This window comes from Phyllopteryx taeniolatus, chromosome 17 (genome assembly GCF_024500385.1).
Source record: "Phyllopteryx taeniolatus isolate TA_2022b chromosome 17, UOR_Ptae_1.2, whole genome shotgun sequence".
NCBI lineage: Eukaryota > Metazoa > Chordata > Actinopteri > Syngnathiformes > Syngnathidae > Phyllopteryx > Phyllopteryx taeniolatus.
In genome coordinates this window covers 15137855-15156035 of record NC_084518.1, presented here as the reverse complement: position 1 = coordinate 15156035, position 18181 = coordinate 15137855, and the positions used below count along the sequence as shown (strand labels likewise).

Genomic DNA, 18181 nt, shown 5'->3' with positions numbered 1-18181 from the left:
TGTTAGCTCATCTTGCTCACACACAGATAACAGCACTAGTAGTACTGTTTATCAAGGTCACTGAAGGGTCTGCGTCTCGAACTAGTCATCTCCTGATTACCCAACAGCCGCTTTCACACCAGTACAATGCGCTGTTAAGAAATATTGCGGGAATCAGACTCACAAAGGCAGAGAAATACAGTATAATTAAAAGTGTAGTAGTAGTGTGAACAGTTCCGCAGTCAAACAATTCAGAATTTGACCAAAGAATCACGTCTGAAATGCCCTCCATTCCAAATGCCATGACCGAAAGGTGTTATTTAACTACTTAAATCATGGTCATTCAGCAGCGCTGATGTCTCACATCCTTGATCATGTTGAGATGACAAGAGGATTTCCCTAATGTTGGCCTCCTTCCACACTGTTCAGCCACCCTTAATTCTCACGAAAGTTAATTTAGGAAAGGACCAGAAGGTAAAACTTGCCCTTTCGCTGTGGGTTTAATCTAATTTTGATAAGCGTTCTGATCTGATATTCAATCGCACTGTTGCCACAAATAAACACACAGGTGGAAAGTGAACACTCACTGACCAGGGAGGTCAAAGGCAAACTGGAAGGGTATTTGGTGGTCTTGGTGGGTAATGACCTCTTTCAAAGTGAAGACAAGGTTTTCAAGGTGTCTTTTGTGGCTTCAGTTGAGGTAATCCTAGATCATGACAATTCAGACAGATCCGGATCACAACACAATAAAGACTATTAGACAGACTATATATACTGTACACTCCCCTCTAAATTGCTTTAAATTCCTTCAGTTCGACATCCAAAGATGAGACGAGATAAACATTTTATCCTTGATTTCCAGGTATTTACATCTGGATCAAATGCCTATTTTTGAAGATAGTAACTTTTGTCTAAATTCACTCGTTTTTCATGAGAGAAATGTATTGGACGGACAGGAGTGTTTTGTTGCCGTGATTATTCGAACAATAAATTGTGCCTAATGTCAACACTCCATTTCTGATTTGGGTTTTGTCTGTGAAGACGACGTTTTTACTAGTTTAGAGAGCTGTCAACGAGTTAAAAACAAGTAATTGTGAAGCTGAGAGAAGATTATTTTAGAGTGGGCTTAAGCTCCGTATCAATTGGTCTTGGACACACTGTATGTCATACAGTCTACATTTCTAGTGGAGAGTCTCTTGTGTGGTCACCTTTGAATTAAAGGTGACAAGGTGCTGAAACAAGATGCAGTTGCCTTCTATCAACCTTTGTGGATGACCACGACCTAAAGAACTGAGATCTTTCTTGGCATGTTGCATTGTGATGACAAACTGCCGACTCATGATGAGGGCATGCTGTTTGGGCCGCCCAGTGGCGAACCTCTCCGTATGACCAAGGTATGTTATGTAACCAGGACCGGGGCAGGTAAAGCAACAGGACACAGCGGCATGGCTGCCTGATCCCATTAGAGGTTTTATTTCAGGATCTTCTTCTTCTTTCTCGTTCCAGGACCTAATAGGGTTAGAGTGTCCTGAAGTTTGCGCTCTGCCTGCACTGTCAATGATGTGGGGCCGTTCGATCATCCTGGAGCTTGCTGGCCACACTGCCATGGGGTTTTAGCCTCTTTGGCATTTTCCTCCAAAAACGGACTGAATCCTCACAGCTAAATTTGTAGCTAGAGTCTTTGAATGTAGCCCTAAGCCCCCTAAAAGCATCAATCTTGACCACCACCGACAAGACTCTTCCAGACGAAGACTCTTCTTCCTTGGTCCGAGTCGGATGATGGGCAACCACGGTTCCAGCCTGGACGACATCCTCGCTGAGGACATGCACCACTGGTACAACAAGTTCATGCGCGAGTCGCCGTCGGGTCTCATCACGCTGTTCGAGCTGAAGACCATCCTGGGCCTGAAGGGCATGACCGAGGATGCCAACAGCTACGTGGACCAGGTCTTCCTCACCTTCGACATGGATGGGGTGAGCCAATCCTGATTTAACTTGGAAAGGTCCAGTCTAGCCGTGTAAGGCTGGATTAAATTGGAAAGGACATTGTGGTTGCCTCAAAACGGACAGACATCTTCAGTACAGTATAGTGTCTCACTTGCTAAAAATACAAAATACTTTTTCCGTCACAAATCAAAGTGTTTAAAATAATCTCTTTAGTGAAGCAGAATCTTTGTCAGATCACTGTCTAATTGGCTTAGGAGCAACAGCGTGCAGAGCCATGATCCCGGCAGTGAATTTATTGGATTCAGAGTCATGATGAGGGGGATTTAGGAAGTTCAGTAAACAACAAAAGCGATCACCAGTTTTATGTCATTTGGCGTTTTTGGTGGGGTATCAGGATACTTTCACGACAAATAACAATGACATCCTCTCTCTATACAGGATGGTTATATCGACTTTGTGGAATACATCGCCGCCATCAGTCTAATGCTGAAGGGGGAAATCAACCAGAAGCTGAAGTGGTACTTCAAACTCTTTGACCAGGATGGAAACGGAAAGATCGACAAGGAGGAGTTGGAGACTATCTTCTCGGTAACTAGGATGCATATACAATAATACAAGACAATACAAAGGCTTAACCTATGATTCTGTTTTACATTCCGTATTTCTTTTTTGGTTCTTTACATACTTTTTGTCAGACAGACTGGACAGATTCAGGCCAGATGCTTAGTCATAAAAATCACCTATTTCCAAATGTTGTGAGGTTGTTTTTTTTGTTTTTTTGTAATTACTGAAAAACCTGGGGGAAAAAAAGACAAAAACTAAAAACTAGAGACAAAAGCTTCTTGTTGGAAATAGTCAAATGCTGTTAAAAGAAGAAAAACCATTTATTTTGAGATGTGGTATTTGCATTTGGCAAAAATCTGACTTCCTGTCCATACACTTTTACCAAATTTAAATTCAGGATTAAGGAGACGGACACCCCCGGAGGATTAAGTGTGAAATCAGTCAAGTGCTAATCTGCTGAATCAGATCAATGCATCAACCACCAGCAAGCGGCAGGAACAGGGACTGCCGACCCTGACCTAATTTTGTTGCTCAGCAGTTAACCCTCATAGCACCACCCCTCCGACGGGGATTCCTGTTTGCGTTGGAACATTTAACCATTTACTTATAAATATGCACAATAACCAATAATGTGATGTTATTTATGTCGATAAACACGAAAAAGCTGGGTGTTTACGTGAAAAGTTGGACTGATAAGAAACCTTATGTGACCTAACGGAAAACAGAAACGTGACTTGCGATAGGTAACATTAGCTACGACGTCTTTGTCTCCTCTTACAGGCCATCCAGGACATCACACGAAACAGAGATATCGACCCTGAAGAGATCGTCACTCTCATATTCGAAAGAATCGACGTGAAAGGAGACGGTAAAGCACACTACAAAAATAGACTGATGCTTGTCCTGCTGTTATGCTAAGCTAATGCTAAGGTACCTCCCTAACGTATTTGCGCAGGTGAGCTGACCCTGGAGGAGTTCATCGAGGGTGCCAAAGACCACGACGACATCATGGACATGCTTAAGAATCTGATGGACTTGACGCCGGTGTTGGTCATTATTGTGGAGGGTCGCAGGTAATGAGGGTCAAGCTGACCGGAAAACAAAACAAAAACTGTTTAAAAAAAAAAAAAAAGAACCTGCTTCAACCCCCAGAGATTAGTCAGTGACGGATCGTCGTCTCCGGCGATCAGGTGGGCAGAAAAACTCCAAACCAGAAAAATTGGGACTTGCCTGTATACTGTAAAAGTATAACACATAGCTTTGATTATGCATCTTTGACTAAATTCAATATTATAAAAAAGTTAATGGCAAAGTGTATTACTTTGTCTTATATAGTTAACTATTGTGCCTAACACTATAAGCTCTGTTCATAATATTAACATAGGCTACTTTAGGTCGTCAATAATCTATCAAATCTAAATTAATTTGGTCATTTATGCTGACTCACAACATTTTTATCTCTGCTGTCATGTATATTTAGTGACACTATTCCGCAGTGCATGTTGTGGTACTGCTGTGGCTCCGCTGGTTTTTGCTCTGATCCTCTAGAGCAGATTGGCTTGTAATGGAGAACCACATGAAGCTCCTTTCAACAAAGACCAGTAGTCCTGTCCAATGGGAATCATTTTCAATGAAAGCTTAAGCCAACAAGTGTCTAGATGTTTGATGTGAAAACAAAATGTTTAAAGGAGGGACTAGTTTGAAAACTTTGTATTTTTATACTGTGTTTGTAATAAGATCAAGAGCCTAACGTACATTAAATTCTAAACTTACTATTGTGCTCCAGAGGAAATGAGTAGAAATTAATAATTACCTGCTAGCTGACAGCTGAGCTTGCTAGCAATAGTGCTAACGTTATTGTTCATTTGATTAGAAATCACTGCTCAACTTGTAACTAACAGTTGGATTCAGTTCAAAATGTGTTAAATTGGTTACAATGACTGCTAAATGACAGGTGAGCTGGTTATAATTCATGCTAAACTAGACTACCTAAATCATACTACCTAAACCTGTGCTAACCTAGTAACTGATACCCAAACTTGTTAGCATCGGTGCTAAAATGCTACTTGCTTGGTTAGTGATTACTTACAGTATAAACTTATGATAGTTTAAATGGTTCAAATAACTTCTGACAATTTATCTGGTTTTAACTAATTCTATTTCATTATCTAAGTGGGAAAACCCTGTGGTAAACCCAGTAACTGATGGCCTAACTTGTTAGCATCAGCACTAAGATTCAAATTCATTGCTTAAAAGATGAGAAATCACTGATAAACTTATGATAGTTGAACTGCTTAAAATCACTGCTAACTGACAATTTAACTGGTTTCAACCAATGCTAACCTGCGATCCAAGTGGGAAAACTGCTCACCTGGTAACTTATAGCTGAACTCTGAATACAGAGTCCTCTAGCACTTAAAGCAGTTTGAATGACTAATATAGCAATAGTCCGGTGCAATGACCATTGTGCAAAGGGCGCCGAGACTTCAAGGAGTGTATGCAAGTTTAAAGTGACTAGTAGCGCGATAATCTGGGACAATGTTGATTGTGCAAATGTTGCAGATACTCCTCAGTCAGTGTGCAAGTGGTGCAGATGCTACTCTGGCATGAGTGGCCAGTATTGGTCAACAGATATGCAAATAGTGCAGCATGGCGAGACTACTACAGTGAGTGCACGAGTAGTATATAATTGGCCCGACAGAAATGTGAGAACAAACTCAAGACAAAAAAAATGGCAGCATGTTGCAATGGAAAGAGGGAAGAAGCTGTTGGAATGTCTGCTAGTTCTAGTTTGCATTGATCAGTAGCACCTACCTGAGGGAAGGAGCTGGAAGAGCTGGTTACCGGGATGCGGAGGCTCCAAGAGGATTTTGCATGCTCTTGTCTTAGTTCTGGCAGCGTGGGTAGGGGGTACTTGCTTACACTGTTTAGAATCAGTGCTAAACTTGTATCGCATAGTTGAACTGGTTAAAATCACTGATAACTTACAGTTGAAGTGGTTATAACCAATACTAACTCACTATCAAAGTGGGAAAAATGACTAATCTGGTAACTGACCGCCACACGTTTTAGCATCAGTGCTAAACTAGGTAGCTGCAAGTGGTAATGTAAGCGCTAATCTGTTAAGTAGTTACTTAAATTGGTTAGAATCAGTGCTAAACATCTAACCTAAAGTATAACTGGTTACACTCACTGCTAACTGACAATTGAACTGATTATAACCAATGGTAACCTACAAAGTGTGGAAAAATCTGTGCTAAACTGATGACTGACAGTCAAACGTTTTAGCATCAGTGCTAAGATACTAATCAATAACAAATTTGGTTAAAATCGCAATTCTAACAAATAGTTTACTGATTGAAATAAGTGTATACTTGGGAATTAATCTCTGACCTGGTTGAATTCAGTGCAAACCGGCTCACTAATAGCTGAAGTGGTTTGCAATGAGTACTAACGTGGACAGCCGAACTTGTTAGCATCTGTGCTCAGCTGGTAACATGCTTAGTTACTGATTATCAAACAGGCTAGTGTCTGCGCTAACATTTTTGTGCAATAGATTTTTTACAGTGAGTCCCCTTAAGTTCATTGTAACTAATCAAGTTGTGTGTTGCCTTATCAATAAAAAAAAGTGTTTTCAATGTTTGTTGTTTAACTCCCTTAATTAAGAACTGAAAGTTGTTGAGCGTCATTATGCTCTATATCTTATATATATATATATACATAGAATTTAATCACAACTATGCAAACAGAAAATTGTTGAATTAAAAATGGTATATAGTTGGTTGAAATCCCAAAGTACTCCCAATGAATCCTGCATGGAGCTTACGGTATTGATTGAAGGATAAATTATTTTCTCAAATCAATTTCGCACCAGGTGTCCAATTTATTTAGATTCCTCCTTAATGACGGACAGTACTGCCCCATACAATTCTGGAATCTAATGTGACAAGAGGGATAGCCTCCACACCCGCGACCCTAGTGAGGATAAGCCGTTCAGAAAATGGATGGATGGATCTTTCCTACAGCTAGTATCCTGTCTTTTGTTGTCTTCTCTTCCTGTATTATTTAGCTATCTTTTCACTGTCATTTCCTTTTCTTTCTGTCACTCCACTTTAAAACTTCGTTCTGTCCGACTGAAATTTTCAACAAACCACAGTGGCCGTATCATGAACTCCACCATGACACAGTGAAACTCTTCCAGCATAAAAGGGATACAGATTCTCCAATCTGCTTGACTAACAGCCGAACAGGTTATGTAAAAAATAAAAATAAAAATGACAAGACCATAACTGCAATTTGATATAGTTTGGTACTGTGCTGTATTCATCCCCTGCCCAAAATTAAATTGTAATAATACAGTATTTTGATTTGTTATTTAGAATGGTCATACAGTTAAGGGTGTCACTATTAACTCAAAATCGTTAGTTGTTAATTAAATTAAACATATGATAGCCTAAAAAAATATATGCACACACTAATTAAATACAGTTTAAAAAATGTAAAGATTAAAAAACACAATAAGTTTTGGTCCGATTGTCTTTAATTAAAAATGGGAAATAAAAATACATATCTATTCATGATAATAAACAATGGGACACAAACACGCTAACAGGCTAACACACGCTGAAGCACTGTTATCATTAAAGCAGAAACTTTACTGATCCCTTGTGGGAAACAGTCCAGTTGCCTCCCTGCTTGTTGCCCGACCGACTGACTTCACATTCAGTGCAGGAATCAAATCCGCAACCTGCCGTTTCACAGCTGTTTGGATTTTCTGCCACCGCCCCGCCGCAGTATTGTGATGTAGAGACGCACGAAGGAGTAGCAGACGCCCAGCGAGGCATACACGGATGTCGCCAGCAGCGGGAGGAATGGTAGCTTCTGTTGCCACCGCGACAGAGGAAAGACTAGCTCGCAGGCGACGGCCACCACAACCAGGCCCGACAGGTAGACCGCCTCCAGTGGACCCAGCAAAGACCCCTGCGCACTGAAATGAGGCAACAGTTCAGCAACATAATCTACACAAAGCATTGTGCATTCTATAATATAATATTGTGCATTCTATAATATAATACTATATATTTCTGTACTGTCTTCTAGTTATACTTGTACGGAGAAAACAAAGAAAAAAGTCATAATTCAATGAGAATAAAAGTGGAATCTTGTGAGGAAAAAAGGTCCATTATATATGTAAATGAAGTTGGAATGTTATGAGAAAAGAATAAAGTCCTAGTTGGAGACTAATGCATTACACAGAGAAACGCAATAAAAGTAGTTTAATTTAAGAATAAATTCTAATTTAAAAAGTTTTAATTTTATGAGAATAAAGTAATTTATGAGAAAAAAGTAATTTTACTCGACTTAAATCTTAATATTAGACCTATAATTTACGAAAGACGTTACGTTCAAGTCAAAAATTGAGAAAAAGGTATTTTGATAATTGTATGATAGTAATAAAAGAAAGGTCCTAATAGAATAACGTAAAAGGAAAGGCAATTTAATGAGAATAATATTGTGATTGAATGGGAATAATGTCGGAATTTGAAGACGATTAAGTCATTGTAATAAGTCATAAGTAATATTGTAATCATAAAAGTATACTTCCATTAAGATGACTGTTGAAGATTTGGTGATGATAGACTACGATAAAATTGATAAACACTAAAATAGAAAACATCTATTTAAATCCATTTTATGCTGGTAACATTACAACTTTTTCCTCACAATATTTAAGAACATCATCATCATCATTGTAGTTGTTTCTCGTACTCTTTTCAGTGTGGTCCTAATGCAATACAAAGGTACTGTAATTCATAGTTATGATGTGAAAACATGGTTTACTTCCCACCATCGTATGACGATACTTCCAAACAATATTAACTCATGTTGTTCTTATTTATGGAAACGCTCAGAGATAAGGGAGTGGGCCATGTTTCTCACACCTGTGGAGTTTTCCCAGGGCATCGAACGAGAAGATGGTGAACATCAGCATCAGCGCAAATTTGATGGGCAGCTCTGCGAAAGAAACAGTTGTTTGCATCACCTCACGATCACAACACATGCGGTACGATTACTACAGAAAGATTTGAAGTCTAAATACAGCGGTGCCTTGACTTACAAGTTTACGTTCCGTGACCACGCTCACACCTCAAAACACTCTTCTCTCAAATCATCTTTCCCTATTGAAATGAATGGAAATGCCATTAATCTGTTCCAACCCCCCAAAAACAACAAAAATTTTGTAATGTGTTTTTAATAAGAAAAATAGCCCTCTATAGCATTGTACTTTATAAAAGCATACAGTAATAACATCGTTAAATAGAATGTGAGGAATTACACAGTTTGACATACTACACAGATTTGATGATGAAACTTGGAAGATCGTCACAACTAAGCTGCAGAGAATAAAGAATATACAGTTGAATTAAAGAATATACAGTTGAATTGTCATACTGTCTGTGTGTATGTGTTCCTCTCGTTAGTGTTGAAATATAAGTTGTTTATAAAGTTTATAATTACCGCAACATCGGTGCCGTTTTGTTAGCCCATCTATGGCGTTTCCATTATATGTTAGGTTAATGCTAGTGGATTTTTGTAAAGCAAAGTTATGCAGCAATTTATTTTGTTCCATCTTAAGTTGACAATAAACTTCAACTGGGAATGACAATAAACTGCTTGAATCAAGCACTTGGCGTCTTTTTTGAAGAATTATTCACTATCTGCCAAACTGCTGCTTTATGTGAAGTGCGCTGCCACCAGCTAGCGCGCTATCGCAAATTTTTGCTCACAAGTAAAAAAAAAAAAAAGCCAAGGAACAAAACCTTGTAAGTTGGGTCACTCGTAAATCAAGGTACCGCTGTACAGAGTGAGTTTACAGATGGTGGAATGACACCTAAGACGGTCAGACTTCATAACATCTACCTGCTGGAGTGAAGAGCAGCGGGAATAGTGAGTAATGACCCGTGGTGCTCAGAAGCAAGAAGATCCCAGCATCCTCTTTGCTCTCCACTGCCAGCAGACTACGTCGGGGGGAGAAAAAAAAAATACACATCTTAAAATGACCAACTTGTATTCTACATAGGAATAACAAAATGAATCAGTGGTGGACCTGAGAGGAAGAATAACGATGAGGATGGCTTTCTCGTGGACGTGCCAGCCGAACGCGAAAGAGGCGAGCGCGCACAGCAGCAGGCAGCGCAGGAACCCGCGAGGGCCACGAGGACGGCACCAGATGGACGACAACGCCGGCTATCAAGTCACACACAAATGTCGAAGGACGTCAAGCATACGTGCTTCAAATTTGGTAGCAATTGCACAAAAATAGTCTTTTGAAAGAAATGGCCAAAGAGCCAAAAATGGCTGCTTTAAACAAAAACTGCAGACTCCTGTGTTGTTTCCGGCATGGCTTTTTCACGGTTTGTGGATTTACTTCACAGCTGTTGAGTTGTGGCCCATGAAAGGTTGTCTCAATTTTTCCTGGACTTCTGTTTAAAAGTAATTTCCCGTCATAAAAATCATAATACAGTGGTGCCTTGAGATACGAGTTTAATTCATTCCGTGACCAAAATACTCGTACCTCAAATTACCTTTCCTTACTGAAATGAATGGAAATGCAAAAAATTGGTTCCGATCTCCCCCCCCCAAAACAAATGTTGTTTGTGGTTTTTTAATCAGGAAAAATAGCACTCTATATTTTAACATAAAACATAGAGTCAAAACGCAATTAAATAGAATGTAAAGAATTATACAGTTTCTGCATCATGATTTATTTAATGCCGCAATCAAATTCTCTGTAATGCTCCTTCTGGTGTGCCTACCTTGGTCCAACCAATACAGACCAGTAGAACACAGTCATGTCATGCAGACACAAATGAAGAAGAACAGTATTTCTTCTACTTATACCCTGAGTGACTCAGTAAGATATTGTAATTTTAATTATTTTTCATAGAGAATAAACAATTTACCGGTACACCTGCGATTATTGTTATATTACATATACATGTGTTGCTCCACTGTTTGTGTTCAAATACCCATTGCTTGCTTTGATGCGAAGTGAGTGCTCTGGCGAAAAAAGCAACAATAATAATAATAGGACTGACCAGAATGGACAGCAGAGTGCAGACGAGTGTGACGGACGGAGTTACAGAGGGAAGGACCGAGTGCTGGAACTCCTGAACCAAACCGCCCGTCATGGAGGCCTGAGGGAGCGTTGTCTCATTCAGAAGCTTCAAACGAACACCTGGAAAACACTAGTCATTATTTGTAAGTCTTCACTGTGGATTCCAAGTAAATTGACGCAACAGTAGAATTGGGATTGGTTTTTTTCCCGCTTTTGCGTTATGGACAGAACTCACCAAAGCAGGACATACAGTATGTGTGCTCAGACTACACTTGCAGCTTGTCTCATCATGATAATTAGATGCATAGTTTTAAGGGAAATGTTGTAAGATGAGTTTGAGTTGATATCAAACTGTTTTGGGATCATAGTTTGTGGTACAGTTTAAACTATTAGTATGGGCAATTATAAACACTTTTAAGGGGTTCTAGCTATTAGTGGCAGGGCTCGGTCCATATCCCACCGCGACAGTGGCGTATTACTGTTTTACTGTTTCATATATTAAAAAAAAAAAAAAAAAAAAAAGTATCACCGAATAGATGCCTCCTGCCATCTGCAGTTGAGAAACTACATTATTTTCAAGAATATGTTCCGTTTACATTCTTACCCAGAATGGCCATGCTTTTATCCAGGACGTTGTAGAGGGCCCACACGTTTGGCGCCCAGTAGGCGTGACAGAGGCCTCGCTTGAAGGGGAAGAGGCGGGACAGCACCTGAGGAAGTTGACCCTGCAATACACACAAAACACGGTGATTCTTGAGTCCAGCCATCCATTTTCCATAGCGCTTGTCCTCATTAGGGTCACCTCACCATGGCAACAAACGGGCCGAAGGAAAGCGCGCAGACGGCCACCACGATGCTGCAGAGGGCGAGCAGGCGAAGCGGACTGAAGCTCCTCCATTTTATGGAGCCGCCTGCAGACAAAAACACAAAAAGTGATTCTGATTATTGATACAGGTAACATGTTTGCCCACTTAGAGCATAGGGTTGCTATAAGCACTGGGATCTTATTTTTAAGCATTGGAGGTGGAGAATCTTTTTCTTAACGAGGCCCATTTCAGTTTTAATAAAACTGAAATCTTGCATTGCCCACATGTTCAAAAAGGCACATGCACAAGCCCGCCTTACGTTTGTACAAGGACATCTAAATGACTCAGAGGAGGCTTAGGAGAAAGTGATGTGTTTTATAACTTTTAGTCTTTTTTCAACATATTTTAACTGATATTCTGTCTATTACCATAATCAATAAGCAACCATAAAAATTTGAGACTGCTAATTTCACTGTAAATGAGCAAACTTACAAATTCAGCAAGGGTTCAAATTAATACTGAATTTCTTCACCGCGTACACATTTTAGACTCATCCTGGAATTTTACCCCGAAAGCCGAATACAACCCCTAAATTTGTGTGAGTGAGGTGTGAGCATTTGAGGATCGAATGTTTTAGGTCTTTGTGTCATACCAATGTCGTCCTCCGTAAAGCAGTAGCTCCTCAGAAGGAAGATGCCGTACGCCGGAGCAACGTACAGGTAGATGTGCTTCAGGTTGAGCAGGATGGCAAAGAGCAGCGCCCCCTGCAGGTGCTGAGACTGCTCAAGACATAAAAGACTAGGTTCACGTATGGATTTGACAAAGCAAGAAGGCCTTTTCGAGTCATCTTAACCTGCAGGTGTTTGGCGACAGACAGCAGCAGGAAACCAAAGAGGAAGCCGTTGTACTGAAAATGAATGTCTGAGGAAGGACATCAAGGAACCATGATGGCATCAATGAATTACACACGATAGTGATAGTTTGAACTGAATGCAGCCCTATGGGGGGCACAAGTCAGTGCAAACTGTAGGCCGGTCCCAAGCCCGGATAAATGCAGAGGGTTGCGTCAGGAAGGGCATCCGGCTTAAAACCTTGCCAAACAAATATGAGCGTTCATCCAAAGAATTCCATACCGGATCGGTCGTGGCCCGGGTTAACAACGTCCGCCACCGGCGCCGTCAACCTGCAGGGCGCTGTTGGAAATTCAGCTACTGTGGGTCGAAGTCAAAGAAGAAGAAGAAGAGGTGGAAAGCGGGTTCTTCGGCAGAAAGAGAAGAGGAAAACACAGAGCCTAGAACTGAATGTGGGGACTTTGAATGTTGGGACTATGACAGGAAAATCTCGGGAGTTGGTTGACATGATGATTAGGAGAAAGGTTGATATATTGTGTGTCCAGGAGACCAGGTGGAAAGGCAGTAAGGCTAGAAGTTTAGGGGCAGGGTTTAAATTATTTTATAATGGTGTAGATGGGAAGAGAAATGGAGTCGGGGTTATTTTAAAAGAAGAGTTGGCTAAGAATGTCTTGGAGGTGAAAAGAGTATCAGATCGAGTGATGAGGCTGAAATTTGAAATTGAGGGTGTTATGTGTAATGTGATTAGTGGCTATGCCCCACAGGTAGGATGTGACCTAGAGGTGAAAGAGAAATTCTGGAAGGAGCTAGATGATGTAGTTCTGAGCATCCCAGACAGAGAGAGAGTCGTAATTGGTGCAGATTGTAATGGACATGTTGGTGAAGGTAATAGGGGTGATGAAGAAGTGATGGGTAAGTACGGCATCCAGGAAAGGAACTTGGAGGGACAGATGGTGGTAGACTTTGCAACAAGGATGCAAATGGCTGTAGTGAACACTTTTTTCCAGAAGAGGCACGAACATAGGGTGACCTACAAGAGCGGAGGTAGAAGCACACAGGTGGATTACATCTTGTGCAGACGATGTAATCTGAAGGAGGTTACCAACTGTAAGGTAGTGGTAGGGGAGAGTGTGGCTAGACAGCATAGGATGGTGGTGTGTAAGATGACTCTGGTGGTGGGGAGGAAAATTAGGAAGACAAAGGCAGAGAAGAGAACCATGTGGTGGAAGCTGAGACAGGACGAGTGTTGTGCAGCTTTTCGGGAAGAGGTGATACAGGCTCTCGGTGGACGGGAAGAGCTTCCAGAAGACTGGACCACTGCAGCCAAGGTGATCAGAGAAGCAGGCAGGAGAGTACTTGGTGTATCTTCTGGCAGGAAAGGAGAGAAGGAGACTTGGTGGTGGAACCTCACAGTACAGGAAATCATACAAGGAAAACGGTTAGCTAAGAAGAAGTGGGACACTGAGAGGACCGAGGAGAGGCGAAAGGAATACATTGAGATGCGACACAGGGCAAAGGTAGAGGTGGCAAAGGCAAAACAAGAGGCACATGATGACATGTATGGCAGGTTGGACACTAAAGAAGGAGAAAAGGATCTATACAGGCTGGCCAGACAGAGGGATAGAGATGGGAAGGATGTGCAGCAGGTTAGGGTGATTAAGGATAGAGATGGAAATATGTTGACTGGTACCAGCAGTGTGCTAGGTAGATGGAAAGAATACTTCGAGGAGTTGATGAATGAGGAAAATGATAGAGAAGGGAGAGTAGAAGAGGCAAGTGTGGTGGACCAGGAAGTGGCAATGATTAGTAAGGGGGAAGTTAGAAAGGCATTAAAGAGAATGAAAAATGGAAAGGCAGTTGGTCCTGATGACATTCCTGTGGAGGTATGGAAGCATCTAGGAGAGGTGGCTGTGGAGTTTTTGACCAGCTTGTTCAATAGAATTCTAGTGCGTGAGAAGATGCCTGAGGAATGGAGGAAAAGTGTACTGGTGCCCATTTTTAAGAACAAAGGTGATGTGCAGAGCTGTGGCAACTATAGAGGAATAAAGTTGATGAGCCACACAATGAAGTTATGGGAAAGAGTAGTGGAGGCTAGACTCAGGACAGAAGTGAGTATTTGCGAGCAACAGTATGGTTTCATGCCTAGAAAGAGTACCACAGATGCATTATTTGCCTTGAGGATGTTGATGGAAAAGTACAGAGAAGGTCAGAAGGAGCTACATTGTGTCTTTGTAGATCTAGAGAAAGCCTATGACAGAGTACCCAGAGAGGAACTGTGGTACTGCATGCGGAAGTCTGGAGTGGCAGAGAAGTATGTTAGAATAATACAGGACATGTACAAGGGCAGCAGAACAGCGGTGAGGTGTGCTGTCGGTGTGACAGAAGAATTTAAGGTGGACGTGGGACTGCATCAGGGATCAGCCCTGAGCCCCTTCCTTTTTGCAGTGGTGATGGATAGGCTGACAGATGAGGTTAGACTGGAATCCCCGTGGACCATGATGTTTGCAGATGACATTGTGATCTGCAGTGAAAGCAGGGAGCAGCTGGAGGAACAGTTAGAAAGATGGAGGCATGCACTGGAAAGAAGAGGAATGAAGATTAGCCGAAGTAAAACAGAATATATGTGCATGAATGAGAGGGGTGGTGGGGGAAGAATGAGGCTACAGGGAGAAGAGATGGCAAGGGTAGAGGACTTTAAATACTTGGGGTCAACCGTCCAGAGCAATGGTGAGTGTGGTCAGGAAGTGAAGAAACGGGTCCAAGCAGGTTGGAACGGGTGGAGGAAGGTGTCAGGTGTGTTATGTGACAGAAGAGTCTCTGCTAGGATGAAGGGCAAAGTTTATAAAACAGTGGTGAGGCCAGCCATGATGTATGGATTAGAGACAGTGGCACTGAAGAGAAAACAGGAAGCAGAGCTGGAGGTGGCGGAAATGAAGATGTTGAGGTTCGCTCTCGGAGTGACCAGGTTGGATAAAATTTGAAATGAGCTCATCAGAGGGACAGCCAAGGTTCGATGTTTTGGAGACAAAGTTAGAGAGAGCAGACTTCAATGGTTTGGACATGTCCAGAGGAGAGAGAGTGAGTATATTGGTAGAAGGATGATGAGGATGGAGCTGCCAGGCAAGAGAGCTAGAGGAAGACCAAAGAGAAGGTTGATGGATGTCGTGAGGGAAGACATGATGGCAGTTGGTGTTCGAGAGGAGGATGCAGGAGATAGGCTCTCATGGAAAAGGATGACGCGCTGTGGCGACCCCTAACGGGACAAGCCGAAAGGAAAAGAAGAAGAAGAAGTGATAGTTTGAACTGAGGCCTGACCGATTTAATCGGTCGATATTCATCCATCCATCCATCCATCCATTTTCTGTAGCGCTTATCCTCACTAGGGTCGCGGGCGTGCTGGAGCCTATCCCAGCTATCTTCAGGCGAGAGGCGAGGTACATCCTGAACTGGTCGCCAGCCATTCACCCGATTCAAATTGCCAATAATCGGCCGATTTTTTCTTTTTTTTAAAAACATATTACAATATAAGACAAACATCATTACATTAAAAAACAGCAAAAAAATATCAGGTTTTTTGCCAATTTTTTTTCTCTGTTGTCAAGTTAAACAAATATTAATACAATACTATCTACCAAATATCAAAATCTGCATCCACCTCAATAAATTCGTATCGGTATCGCTCCCTAGTTTGAACTGCCATCATGCTTGACTTCAGATGAGACCTCAGCAGCAGCAAAGAAGGAGCAGCCTCGACAATGCATCTTAAGGGAAGACGTTATATCAAGTAACCTGATACCAGTGTCAGCATTTTGTTGTTTTTATGCCTTATAGCGGTTAATTAAAGACTTATTACCACACTTCTCCCATTTAGTTAAACCACACCTAGTATGCAACTTGTATCGCGCCGTGTTTCACCCCCTTACATCTGGATTTTGGCCTGTTTTACTGCCACTTCTGCTCTCTCCTTTATCACTCCTCTCCTGCTCGGAAAATTGGCTGTCAAACAGTATTGGCCCTGCCTCTCGCCCAAAACTCATCTGGGATAGACTTCATCTCACTCACTAGGACAAGCACAGCAGGTTTCGAAAATGAATGACTGGAGACGTTCAACTTGAGAACTGAAGGATACGATCAACAATTAGAAGGCCAAAGTTCCAGAGCAGCAGGACGGCAAGGACAAAAGACGGACGATTAAATATGTCCCGGGCACCTCTCCGATTCCGAACACACCTGCAGCACCTGCACACAAGATAAATAAAAGAATATCACTATGACGGCCAAATAAATACACAAACACTTACACAGATTTACACTAGTGGTGGCCACACTCACTCTCTGGCCGCGTAGATAAAAAGCAAGTCGGAGAAGATAACAGAGAGTCTCTGAAAGAGGACGGTGGCCGGACTGGCGTAGTTCAGGTTGTCCACGGCCAACATCTTGTTGTCAAAGTGCCGAGCGACATGGGAAAGGCCGAACTCAAACCAGGCGAATAGCGGCGGATAGTCCAGCGTCCACTTGGATGTGTTCTGCAAGGAAGACAAAGAGAAAAAAAGACAACATCTTGTACAAATGAACTCCCCAAATCAACACTGAAAAGGAAAAATAGGGAAAAAAAGCAGTGTTTTAAACTTACCTCGTGATACCACCTCGACACTGGCAAGCTGTGTGTGATGGCCAACCAGTTCCTGTGGACCTCAAAGTCTGTGGAGTGACTATAGAGACGCAAGTAAAAAGTCAGCAACATAAAAATCAAACACGACAATCGTTGTAATGTTTTTATTTTATTATTGGTTTATGCTGCCATAATATCCTTCCACTCATCCACAGTGCTACTCATGCCATAATAGTCAAAACAAAATGAAATAACCTGTTGTTGTTATTTTATGTACAGTATTCTTAAAATGTATATGATGACACTAAGGGAAGGATGCTGTCATATTTATACATACTTATGCCAGATTTGGTACCTTCATGGAACGTATTAAGGATACGAACAGTTGTTTTCTATTTATTTGTATTAATGGCCACGACTAGAGATTTTCATTCAAATATTTATTGTAATTAATAAGACTCTACTACGAGATTACGCGAACTAAAATTCAGCCTCAAAAGGTGAAACAGCGAAATCTTGTGACTATGAGGCTAAATACAACCCATTTAAACAGACGTCATGAATTAGTGTGAGATTTTATCGGTGCGTATACTGTACAAGTGGCAGTATTTAATGTTTTTTTTTTTTTTAAACTCCACACTCAGCATAAATTCGTTATTTTAAAAAACTAAACCATATTGTTGTGGCGTTATTATCATCTTGAGCCATTCAGCCTGTGTTAGCCGGATTCTAACAGGGTTGTTCTAAACGACCGTCTGGCTCAAATGGACTTAAAAGAACACATGTCTCACTTAACATATATTCGACTCACTAGGCGTTGATAAACAGAGCTTTGAGCAGGGAAACCCCCAAAGCTAACGCTGGAAACCAACTCCCTCTGTCCACCGTGGCGGACGCCATGACGGCTCTTCCTTGATTGTTTGAATTCAAAACTTTATTGACAACAAGAGTAAATGTACAATGTTGGGAAGATTACGTTGGAAATGTAGATACAATTATAAGTTAGACTGTTGTAAATGCAAGACGTAGTAGTTTTACTATTTCAATTATTTTATCAAGTTAATATAATTAATTACATTTGATTACTTTTATAATTTTGAATATATGCATTAACAGGATCCTTGGAAGTGTCCTCCAAAAAGTGGATTAAAACCATAAGCATAACTACATTACACATGGCCACAAGTTAGCATTTTGTAAGCGTCATGCCCGTGCTTTAGAGATGTATGTAAATCCGTGGATTTAATTCCAAACTATGTTTTGTTTTGTTTTGTTTGTATTAGCAGATCAAAATTCCGAGAGT

General features: G+C 41.2%; 2 protein-coding genes across 3 annotated transcripts; one reads left to right on the top strand and one right to left on the bottom strand.

Annotated features, from left to right (window-relative positions):
* The first annotated feature begins 22 nt into the window (after nt 1–22).
* Nucleotides 23–6128, top strand: guca1d (guanylate cyclase activator 1d). Its single transcript, XM_061750968.1, has 5 exons — nt 23–1373; nt 1486–1953; nt 2365–2514; nt 3271–3358; nt 3446–6128. Exons 2-5 carry the CDS (start codon nt 1756–1758, stop codon nt 3565–3567), a joined length of 558 nt encoding a protein of 185 aa, XP_061606952.1. The 5' UTR covers nt 23–1373; nt 1486–1755; the 3' UTR covers nt 3568–6128.
* Nucleotides 6129–7012: 884 nt separating this feature from the next.
* alg8 (ALG8 alpha-1,3-glucosyltransferase) lies at nt 7013–17798 on the bottom strand. 2 transcript variants are annotated; one of them, XM_061750961.1, is made up of 13 exons: nt 17690–17798; nt 16900–16978; nt 16599–16792; nt 16396–16505; nt 12269–12336; nt 12068–12194; nt 11417–11520; nt 11214–11334; nt 10590–10729; nt 9599–9738; nt 9412–9509; nt 8433–8505; nt 7013–7477 (listed from the first exon to the last, which is right to left on the bottom strand). In XM_061750961.1, the coding sequence occupies exons 1-13, from the start codon at nt 17776–17778 to the stop codon at nt 7246–7248; spliced, it is 1575 nt and encodes a 524-aa protein (XP_061606945.1). In that variant the 5' UTR covers nt 17779–17798; the 3' UTR covers nt 7013–7245. The 2 variants fall into 2 exon arrangements, with proteins under 2 accessions (XP_061606945.1, XP_061606947.1); XM_061750963.1 differs by having other exon boundaries at nt 17675–17772.
* Nucleotides 17799–18181: the final 383 nt, after the last annotated feature.

What these genes read in the sequence shown, in the direction of transcription:
- guca1d (XM_061750968.1), top strand. Translation starts at nt 1,756, where the DNA reads ATGATGGGCAACCACGGTTCCAGCCTGGACGACATCCTCGCTGAGGAC. An exon ending in TCACCTTCGACATGGATGGG is followed by an intron (nt 1,954 to 2,364) that starts GTGAGCCAATCC and finishes CTCTCTATACAG; the next exon opens with GATGGTTATATCGACTTTGT. An exon ending in AATCGACGTGAAAGGAGACG is followed by an intron (nt 3,359 to 3,445) that starts GTAAAGCACACT and finishes GTATTTGCGCAG; the next exon opens with GTGAGCTGACCCTGGAGGAG.
- alg8 (XM_061750961.1), bottom strand. Translation starts at nt 17,778, where the DNA reads ATGGCGTCCGCCACGGTGGACAGAGGGAGTTGGTTTCCAGCGTTAGCT. An exon ending in TCGGCCCGTTTGTTGCCATG is followed by an intron (nt 11,335 to 11,416) that starts GTGAGGTGACCC and finishes TGTGTATTGCAG; the next exon opens with GGTCAACTTCCTCAGGTGCT. An exon ending in ATCGTTATTCTTCCTCTCAG is followed by an intron (nt 9,510 to 9,598) that starts GTCCACCACTGA and finishes CCCCCGACGTAG; the next exon opens with TCTGCTGGCAGTGGAGAGCA.